Below are 11578 nucleotides of genomic sequence, written 5' to 3'. Positions count from 1 at the left end.
CAAAAAAAGCCTACTCTCTGATCTCCTTTTCTGAATCTGAGTGTGTAAGAAAAATAGGCACCAGGCTGTACACCTCCTGGACATAAAGCTCTTCACTGAATTCTATTTAAAAAGGAAATAATTACAGGCCTTCACATGGTACTGTACAGCATGTTGATGGACAGTATTATTTAAATGCCAAGGTAATACAACGTTTTGTTAAAAATTTATGGAATTTGAGTCAAAGTGATATTCACTTTCACTTAATGTGAGTTAATATCGCTTCAATTTAAGCTTAGTCTCTAGATCTAAATAAAGAGACTAAACTAATTTTAAAATAATGTAAGGTTATCGGGTTGCTAATGCTTGCTAAAGATAGTCTACTTGTATATCTTGATTAAATCCCAATAGAAATGTTTAAAAAATGTAAGGATCTGCCTCTACTTTAGTATTTTTCTTCTGCATCACGTCCCCAGCCATGACTCAGGCTCGGGTCGTCTTGGGATTTGTGGCGGAGTGCACAGACTCAACTCGTGACAGACATACTTTCTAGCATGAGTGACTCCTGGAATATACGCTTTTGCATCGCAAAACATGTGGGGACACTGAGTCAACATGGACGTTTGCCAACACTGGGGTGTAGAGGGTTTCTTGCCAGTGCGCAAGATTATTTCTCTTCAGGTGTGAGGCGTCCGTAGGCACTCAGCTTCCAGCTTTGAGTGTGATGAAACCTACAGTCATCTCTCTCAGTCATGCGTCAGGTAAGTGAGAAAGGGGGTTAAGTGGGGCTTCAGGGGAGTCCCTCGTGATAGTAGCACTGTGGAGGTTCTACCCCCTTCCCCAGCCTACTTCAAACCTCAGGACGCCAACCCAGTATGCTTTTCACAGAGGGTCGGAGGGCCCCTAAAGCATTTTATTGTCAAGAGGAGGTGGGACACAAAATATGTGGTATGAAAGGTTAGTGGTTTATACTGTGTAACTTCTGAAGAAATTGCCAAGTCAGTTTAGCAGCATCAGAGGATTTCCTTCATCAAAGGGGAAAAATAAGACCTTCATTAAATCACCAACATAAAAAAACGCGATACGTTTGTTTCCAACCTAGAAAAACTAACTTGTCAGTGTAAACAGTGTGTCATTACTGTGTGCACCCCTCTTTATTTATTTATTTTAAAGGTGTGGGGAAATATGAGGGATGGAGACTTCTCAGCTGAGGTGGTGACACAGCTCAGAGTTCTTTGAAGTGGCATGCCATCCTGATTCTCACACAGACACGCATCCTCTTAGATGGAGCTGGTTAACCAGACAAGGTAGCAGTAGTCTGAGGCCACACATTACCTCAGCAAGAAACCCACAGATAAGAGTGAACCTTGGCAAGGTGATCAAATGGAAAAGCCTTTCGTTATCTGTTTTGCACATACAACAGCAGTTGCAAGTCTTTCACATGTGCTGGAAATCGGATTGTTCTTACTGTCAGGTATAGCGCTGTGTACATGTGGTGGCTGTGGTTGCTTTGATTTCTTTCTCTTTTCTGTTAGTTTCTTTGCTGGTTATTTTAAAAACATGCCTTGTCGTTTGTGGGAACACATTCTTCGTTTTCTTGTAAGAAAAGCTGTATGTGGTCATACACAGTAAGAAGCATGCTGTACTGTTTGACACTGAACGCCTTTGAAAGAGACAATCATGTCAGAGCCTTTTGCTGTCATATTTTCTGTAGAATTCTCTCATTTACTGCCACTGTTTTGTTTTTTTTTCAGGTCCTTTTGATACTCACAGATCATCAATATACAAGATATCCGCCCGTAAGAAGTAATTTACATAGACCAGTCATTATTCAAATTGGTGCCAAGCAGTAGTGACAATGAGCTTTTTTTGGCACTTATGTCTGCTTATCTGGAAAATGTAACCTAAGATTGTTATCTCCATGTTCAGGAAGTACCCAGAGTGCCCCTTTTTGCACAATGACACAGTTGACATAGTTTGGAAGGGTGACTTCTGTTTACTTTATTATTGTTGTGAAATGTTGAAATGGTCAAATGTTGGTGAAATATTATTGCTACTCTCAGCTTACATAGTGCAAAGTGCACTCATGGCACGCCACGAGGCTGGACTGATGATTCAATACTACTAGTGTATTGCATTGCAAGTGATGCAATGGACGGTTTGTTGTGCAATTACCCCAATATTTATATATTTATATTTATTGGGTCTCTTGGGGGGGGGTATATGAAGGGGGAGACATCAACTTCTTCATTCAGGCCTGTGAAGTAAGTGGCCCTGAAGGAAGTCATGAAAAAAAAAAGTCTTACGGTAAAATAGACATTTGAGTCGCCTCTCCTTGTATTTTGTGGAATGAACTCAATGACCATGGATTCACAGTGTCGGGGTTGCTGTGCTGTGCTGTGGGGTAAACGGAGTCATGGGTCCTAATTGCGGAGTTGTATTCAGCCAACCTCTCCGGCAGCCTGTGTTAAAACAGACACATTCACTTCCATGTTACCATTGTTTTATGCAGTATTCCATGTTTTTTATTCACATTTATAAATGCTTCTCTTTTCAGACGTGGTCGGACCACTCTTTGCAAGAGCCAGTTCAGTTCGAGTATACTCTGACCTCTATGTATGTATGTGTGTGTGTAGCCCCTTGCAATTATTTTCTGAGCATTCAGTCTTAATGAAGTAGATAGTTTAATACTCTCCACCTAAATAAAGGGGTTGGGTTTGAAACCCATTGCTTGATTCTCGAGGGCAAAGTGATGTGCCATATTACATAGATCCATGTTTTAGAAACTCAAAGTAACCACTTGAACCATTAATCATGATCATTCAAAATAGTGATCTGACATGAGTCACTACAGGACTTTTTGGATGGTGTATTTGTTAATCATACAATACTGACAAAAATGATTGTCACCATTTCTTTCTCACCCTGACTTGAAACTATTGATCTCTGAACAGACATCCAGTCATTACAAAACAGACTCTCAACCACCAGCAGCACGTTAACAGGCGTGATTCAAAACGTAAACACTGGTTTCAATGAGACCTAATCAGCATTTGTTTTTTGTGAATTTAAAAACTGAGAGAACGCAACAGCATCTAACATGATTCATCCTAAAGGAAACTGTTATTAATAGTGGTCAAATAAAATAGTCACGCTCTATCAGACAAATGTTATGAATGATATTTTTGCATATGGTACCGTCATTGCTGGAATGATACTATTCAGATCATCCCACGGTGACTTAGTAAGTGACTGTTGAAAGGTCTTAGAGTAGTTTCGATGTAGAGGCCTTAGTCAAGTCAGGAATCAGTCAAGTCAGGAACCTTACAGACACTTTGCTGTGAGAGTAGTGGAAATACTTACATTCAAATGGTATTACAGGATGCAAAGCTTGTTTTGTGCCTTTTTTGTTTAAAACAAAAACCCTTGTTGCTCAGGTATCCATGTATTGCAGTACAGCTGATGAGTTAAACCCCTGAAAAAACCTAGAGTTACCCCCTCTGGCTATATGAAGAAGATGACATAACGAAGCAATAGTCTGACATTTTTTAATACAGGGCCTCTGGAGTTTACCATTTGTGTTTAGTTCTGTTTTATGATCTGTATCTCTGCATGTGACTTAAGTGAAATTGCTTTTGCATGCACATGTGTGAGGGCTTGTGCAAGCGTGCATATGCCATGAGGGTGAGGCTGGCTACTTACAGTTACCGTAAGTTAAGATACAGCAGGGCTGCTGCTGGTAAGTGATGTATATGGGTCACGTTTGAGGTTAGTGCATCAGCCTGTCGAGTTTACACTCTAGTGCTTCCCCACATATAGACTGCAGTGCAGGATGTGATGAATTCTGTGCTCTACCAGTCACCCATTCCTAATGAATGGTGCATAAAACAGCTGTATCATCATGTGAAATAAAATCAAAAGAATCAATCATTATCAACTATGATCATTTATTCATCTGTAAAAATACACATGTAGTCATAATAAATACATTTTACATATATGATAAAATAATAAATAATAAATCAGCTTCTTAAGCGAACGTTTTAGTTGTAACTTCATGTAAGACTCAATATGGTCTTGAAACGGAAACTTGTCCTCAGGACAAAAAAGTAAACAGAAGTCTCAGAACAACTAAGACATCACTTCAGCAGGCTCACAAAATAAACATCTAGCAACACTTTTCATAACACTGAAAATAATAGACTGAATGCAGGTTAGGGTCAGCAGGTCTTCAAACATAGGCCGCTCTGGGATTTCTGTGCCGGTTAGAAGCCAGATATGTCTCAATGTAGTTAAACAGCAGGTCCAGCTCACCCATGGCCTTATATAGACCTTTACTCTCCATCTGTGGACAAACGAGTGGTTCACTTTATTAAAATCATCTGTCAAAATACAAGCATGTGCAGACTGCACATATTTCACATTTTCACAGTTGAAGACAAAATCTTGGCACTCACCTGAGTGTAAGTAGAGTTTAGGGTTTTTATGTCAAACTGCTTCTTGCATGCAAAGTAATGTCTCTGTAAGAGGAACAACAGAAAAGTAATGTTAATACACTGGTTACAGACTTTGATGAGTCATGTCCTGAATGCAGCCCCCAGACAGCGCCTTCTCCTACCCACGGAATTATTGCTAATGGGCAAATTGCCCAGGTTGGAACTTGGGTCTGCCAATCCATCAAAGGAGCATGCAGCAAAACAGAGGCAAAGTTAGGACAACACACTCCGTGAGAAGCAGCATGTCTTCCCTTCTCTTCCCCTTTCTCAAGGACTGCATGATGCGCAAAAAACAATTTAGGAATCACTGACTAATGCGTATTAGTCTTATGAGCCATCACTGAACTCTTCCCTTATGTCTCGCGGTCAGCCATTTGCCTCGTCAAAAAGTGCGGGGAATATTTTTGACAGCTTCTGGATGTAACCCAGACTAGAGGATAGTTTGTCTGTGTCAGATGTTCGTCAGATTGCGGTGTCAGCTAATCACGTGTTCTGTGTAAAGTATGAAAACAGAAACTACATGTGTTCTGTGAGCATCAATTCGCCCTAATAGTCCAACCTGTCATTACGGTGCAATAATGAAAAAAATATTTTGAATTTAATATCGGGAACCTTCAGTTCCTGCTGGGACTATATTAAACGTGGAAGTACATTTTTATTATGATCCTCACTAAATATTATTATATTACTATTAAAATCTAACAATCACAGCGATTTTGCACAAAGACAAGTAAATTGACAAATAGACTGCTACACACTGCGCACTGAACGCCTTCAGCAGCGCACGTCGTTGTGTATTTACATCTTTAAACTCCTGTAGGAGTAACACGTGTGTCATCTACTCACACATCTGGTGACATCACTCTTGAGCTCGTCGAAGATCTGCTGTATGGACTCCATGTGGGGCTTTAAGTCCTTGATGTCCTCGGTCACTCCAGCCAAGGCTGTTGGCAGAATCGTGCCAAGATAAAACTCCAGTAAGCTGTTCATGGCGTGGCAGGCAAACGGGCTCTGAAGTTGGAGGGAAACACCGGCAGGTTATAAGATGTCGTTTAACTCTTTACTGGTGTACATGATACTTTGGATTCAATTTGGAAGTTGCGTTTTTTCAACAACAAAAAGCTCCCAATGAATGGACTTCGTGGAGTGTTAATAAGGAAACTTACTTTGAAAGAATCCTCGACGCTCTGGTCTAGCAGCGCTGTGTCTAAGTCATTGTTTGCTTCCTGCAAACAGAAAAAGCTCGTGCTCAGCGTGCTGTGACACAGTGTCAGCAGCTGCAGAGCTGCAGCATCACTTGGGGGCTGACAGGACACAGCCACATGGGCGGTGGGAATCTAGCCAAATGATGCTGCAACAACTGGCAGGAAACCTGCAGAGTGAAGTGCTGTGCTTTTACTCACATAGAAGTCTCTGATCTGTGAATAGTCCTCTCTGAGCTTCTTCAGCCTGACCGGGAAGCCCTCCACGAAACGGCAGCACTGGTTGTTGCACATGGGACTGCACCAGGCAGTGCTGAAGAAAGACAGCAGAACCAGGACGGACAGGAGGAGAGACCGAGGAGTCATTCTGGTGGACAAGCTGCTGAAGTCTTCTGGAGGTAGAGGAGAGAAGATTGGAGTCCTCAGTGGTAATGATGCTGCTGGCTTAATGGACGCAGAGGCTCTCTGGCTTCTGAGGAAAAATCTTCTTGTTAGGATCTTGCTGAAGAGCTCAGAAAAGTGCATGTATTTGGGCTCATCTCTTGTCTCAATTTATAGCCGAAATTTTGAACACCTGAGGGAGGAGACTGACGGGAAGAGAAACGGTTAAACATGCTTCATACATGGAGGGGAATTTTTTTTTTCATGCATTACATATGGGGCTACTCCTCCCATGAGATAGGTTGGTACTATTGATAGATCTCAAGATCTTATTCAATAGCACTTATGGAATGTTGATGTGACATAATTTCCGATTATTCTCATTTATATTTCTAATATTATTTTATATATGTACGTGTGTATTATAATTATTATAGTTTTCTATTTTAGTATTTTTGTAAATATATATATATATAAGAAATGTGTATTATAATTATTATAGTTTTCTATTTTAGTCATATTATAAGTGTCAGTAGTAGTATTACTACACACCAGTCCCATGTACACTAAAGTCTACAGTAATATTGCCTTTATATCCACTCAAGTAGCACATATATGGAACTTCTAATAGATATTTAGGTGCAAATGTTATAATATTTGTGCATTTAGAATAACAAAGGAAATAGTGTCAGTTGTGGTTTGACTTTGATGACGCTGTGGATTCTCTCTGTATGCCAGACATGCGTAATACGACTGACATAAGTGAAGACAGGTGACATCTACTTATCTTTGCTTTTTGCTCTATGTAGGTGATTGGAGTCATGGTATGCTGTCTCTTTGAAGTTTACATATGGCGGGGGGTATATATATTAAAAGGAGAAACTGTATAGAGAAATGGTTCGGTAATCTAAGGGGTGTTTTCCCCTAAGTACTTTTCTGTCTGTCTCATGGAATGTCCGCTTATCCACAACTAATGAGTCTTAGTCCATTTATGTTGGGCAACACTGTTATTTTGAAAACGTTTGTAGGGAAACCCATTCCTAGGCATTATCTGTGATTGATGAAGACTTCACAATCTGTGCAAATAAACTTCAGGTTGATTTGTCATGTTTCAAGTTAAAATGCATTTACCGAATGGAAGTGTGTGTCATACTGAAGATAACAGTGTGCTTTTCACAGAATAAAATAAATAAGAAACAAATGCATGATACTTAGTGTACAACTTGGTGTGTTTGGCTTTTTTGTTTTCATCATCGGAATGAATTGCTTTTGGGAACTGGGAATGACCATGTGCAGGCCTTAGTGTAGCTAATGCTGGCTATGGCTAGCCTACAGGAAACTGTTAGTTGAACAGCTGCGTGTCATGGCTACCTATAGCCACAATTGGATAGTTGATTGTTTTTCATTCTGGCAAGGCCTTTGCATTTCCATTCCAAAAATGAAAATGCTCAATCTATTCTGCTCTCTGCTGGACAACATTGAAATGCAATATACCTCTTCACTTCCACCAAATTTTGACCCAATTCGATATTATTAATGTGTCATGAAAAACTCATGCTACAGTAAAAAACAATTCATTCAATTTATAAGGACAATAAACTATATATTGAAGATACAATAATAAATATATATAAATTCACTATAAATGCATACATAATTTTACTTTATTTGTTTGATTTGTTTTCATTTAGGGATTTTAAATTTTACATAGCTCGGTGCTTATGTAACGTAGAACAAATATTCTAAGATTCAAAGATTTTAGTCAGCATGCCTTTGAAAGTCTTTTGTATGTATGAATGAAGTATGAATTTCAAATGAACAACATGGATGTCAACATGGATGACAAATATTACACCATAAATAGTCTTCTTAAATAAAACATTTTTTAAGTTAATAATATTGGTCAAAAGCAGGCAAAACATAAGGAATACAAAGAATCGAGTCAGATGAACAGAAATGAGTCTATATCCAGCGCAGTGTTTTTCTTTATTTAAACAGGTAAACATATTGGTAAGATTAGAATCTCTTTTTTCAGGAAAGATGTGGTGATGAGGGCAGCATTTAAACATTGTTAACATTGTTGAAGTAAATACAAACAACACAGATGGGCTAAGACAACTGTGACACACTACAAAAGGCACACAAACTGAAGTGGAAGGGAGATGGTGACAGCCTGGGATTGTTGTCCAATTTGTTCCCAGAGAATTTTGTAAATTGTGAAATCCAGGTAACACCTGACAAATCGAACTGCAACAAAATGCAGAATAGGAGGTTTTTGTGCTAGCACATACAAATTACAGGAATTATTCTCTAAGTGGTTTAAAACCTAAGAACGAAAACAGTTCAATCAAATAGGCTGACTTGTTCTAGATTTTCATCATATCAACATAAAAATGCAATATTGAGTTTTCTTGAGTCTTTCAAGCAAAATACACACTATGTGTATTTAAATAAATGCACACATTTTATTTATACACATGAAAGTTCATAAGTGAAAATAACATGAATCAGAAGTAAGTTTATGGGAAGCCCTTCTTACTTTAGCACTGACTGTGTGTGTGTGTGTGTGTGTGTGTGTGTGTGTGTGAGCATGCGTGTCTACTTTCTGCACTAAGCTGTGTGATTTCATGATTTTGTGTGGTTGCAGTTGCATTTTAGTTGTCTCTGCACGGTCTTCTAGGCTTTGAGTTGTGACTTTGTTTATGTGCATATGAGAGATTTTGAGTCTGCTATTGTGTTAGATAGTTTCTTTCTTAAAATTAATTAATTTTTAGCTTTAATAATCAATCCCCGCATGCCAGAAGTGACCAGAGAAACTGCTCAGTAACAAAACCAACGTCATGTGTTAACCAGTCCAGTATCAGTGTGGTAGTATCACTAATCCCATGGTGAATTTTTTTTTTTAACACATAATTTCCTGGTGTCAGAAAGTCTGAGAAACGCAAACCACGTGACAGTTTATTTTAGCTAGCATATCTCAAGCTCTATTTCACACTGCCTCCTCAAAAGCTGAGTCAGTCAAATCTTATCTTTAATTTGTCTGTAACTTACCTCAACAGCAGTCAGCACAACGCCATCACCTAAACTTTTCTAAACTAACTAAAACTAAAAGTTTCTGATGTCGTCACTAGCCAGTGCTCAGCAGTCGCAGTGTTAACTGAAACCTGACTGTTGATATGATATACTTTCATATACATATTGGAACATGAATCAGAGAACACCACTCTACACTGTACTGAAATAATAAATTGACAAAGACTTGGTGTGGATGCTGGTGGCTGTTTGCAGGATCCTCTTGACATCTTGACACCTTATGCATCACATTGGGTGTCTGCATAGTGTAAACTTGCTGCTGTCTCCTTTAGAGGAAAGCTATCTGTCTTTACACATAGATTCACCACATTATTCTTTCACTTTCACACAAGTCGTCTGTTTGGCGGCGTATGTTTCTGTGTGTGTGTGTGAAGCATGAAATCCTTCAGAGATCTGTTTCTGTTATTGTTTATGTTTGGTGGTTATTGTAAACATAAATAATAGTAGTAAAGTGTGTGCTAGTTTTTTTAGACTTGTCTCAATAAGACTACAATTAAAAGTGGAAAATATGAGACGAGGTGTCCCAGGGTCTTGCCTAAGCACTCACAAAGACTCAGTTAATGGGCACTGTGATAAGTATAACAGCTGATATCTGGGTGGGTGGATGCTTATTATTAGGAATGTGTAGAACAGGAAAAGCAACATTCTGGGAGTTTCATCAGTTTCCTGTTAATGACCTACAGAAACCCATCTGGATTTCATATGAATCTTTTAGTCATTAAGTCTTCCCACCATGAATGTGAGCTGTCCTCTGGTTGGCATACTCCTACTTCAACCTTTGGAGTGAAACGACAACATATCTGTTGTAGCTCTTTCAGTGTAACTGTGATGGAAATGGGCAAAAGATTCAAACATAGCATGCAGATATGAACTTAAATACCTGCTAAAAAGATACCCAGATACTTCCCCAGAAACCATCTGTCGTCTCTACAGAGCTGAGAAAGCAACATGAGATGATTGTATTGTTGTAACTTGAAACTAAAGTAGCCCTGTCATTCTGCTGAGCAAGCATCCTTTCAGGAGGAGATGAAACTTTCCCTCTGTACACATTTATCTGTTTGACCTGGACATTATTAGTAATGTAAGATAAAATTAGCTTAACCTTTCCGGTTCAATCAGTGATTGATACACTCCAGTGTGATGCTTCCATAAGTATGACTCTTCATCCTCCATACCCTTTTTATCTGTTAGAATGGAAGTGCGTAAGCACATGCGTGCATATGGCCATTCGCATATGTACCTGTGATGGTGTTAACCGCAATTATGTAAGCAGTGCTGATTGTGACAGCTCATATTTTCCCATGGTGTTCAAACATCTGAGGGCTGAATTAGTGAAAGTAAAAATAACCGTTTCTAAATGCAATTTGAATGATGAATCACATTTTCATTGTTTTTTTGTTGACGTTTATTTGGGTCTTGGTCTGCCCATGCCCAGATGTGAAGTCATATAGAACCTGTGGATGTGTTGCATCTGCTCAACTGTATTTGACATTAATTACCACTAAAGGGTAATAATACAGATCAGTCATCACTGGTGCTGCACTCTCTGTCCAAGGCTTTTGATACTGGTGATAATATTATTTTGTTAAATAAGCTGTTTTCAGTGATGATTCTGCCTACATCTGGTTCAAATGTATCGATCTGGTAGAGGCTATTGTTGCTGATGTTTTCAAATCAAGTGTGTCCCAGAGGGATTGAAATTTGCTGGGGGAGGCTGTGGCTCAGGAGGTAGAGCGGAAGGTTAGGGAGGTAGAGCGGAGGTTAATCGAAAGGTTGGCAGTTCAATCCCCGGCTCCTCCAGGCTCCATGTCGAAGTGTCCTTGGGCAAGATACTGAACCCCTAATTGCCCCTGGCAGCTGTTCCACCACTACAGGGCATTCTCAGGAGGAAGAGAGTTTATTATTGTGTGGTCCTGGTTTGTGACTTTTTTCAATAAACACAGTTTTGCACACTCATTCATTCATATGAATTCCTGAAAAGTATGATAGCATGACTGTTGACAGAAACACACTTATATGTACATACATTTTATGAACAATTTGCCCTAATAGTCCAAATTTCAATACAGTGCAATAATTACTTTAAAAATAACTAATAAATAAATTTACAATATTTTAAACTATCATAATAGGAGCATTCAGGGCCATTATGGAACATTGTTAATCCCTGGACTTCATATCCTTACATTTAGAGATTAATTTTATTTTTATGTTGGCATGGGCACTCCAGCAGTTAAATGGCGTTCCAATGTCAATATTATCAAATTAGGTTATTCATGAATTCATTACTAACAGGTGCTACAGATCAACAGTCGTCATCTTTAGACGAGCTAGGTTAGTGCTCGCAAAAATAAGGCCCATCTTAAATCTTACAGATACAAAAACTGTTGTACATACATTTATCTCCTCATGCACTGACTATTGCAA

At 39.0% G+C, this 11578-nt stretch overlaps 1 protein-coding gene across 1 annotated transcript; it reads right to left on the bottom strand.

Annotated features, from left to right (window-relative positions):
• Window positions 1–3909: 3909 nt before the first annotated feature.
• Window positions 3910–6708, bottom strand: il10 (interleukin 10). The gene is made up of 5 exons (XM_038696252.1): window positions 5879–6708; window positions 5642–5701; window positions 5322–5486; window positions 4437–4499; window positions 3910–4324 (listed from the first exon to the last, which is right to left on the bottom strand). Exons 1-5 carry the CDS (start codon window positions 6200–6202, stop codon window positions 4211–4213), a joined length of 726 nt encoding a protein of 241 aa, XP_038552180.1. The 5' UTR covers window positions 6203–6708; the 3' UTR covers window positions 3910–4210.
• Window positions 6709–11578: the final 4870 nt, after the last annotated feature.

The sequence above is a fragment of the Micropterus salmoides genome, unplaced genomic scaffold, assembly GCF_014851395.1.
Source record: "Micropterus salmoides isolate LMB-PRFRI ecotype aquatic unplaced genomic scaffold, ASM1485139v1 Ms_hic_scaffold_4, whole genome shotgun sequence".
NCBI classification, from domain to species: Eukaryota; Metazoa; Chordata; class Actinopteri; order Centrarchiformes; family Centrarchidae; genus Micropterus; species Micropterus salmoides.
The sequence above is the reverse complement of the archived record's forward strand: the minus strand, read 5'-3'. Positions and strand labels throughout refer to the sequence as shown.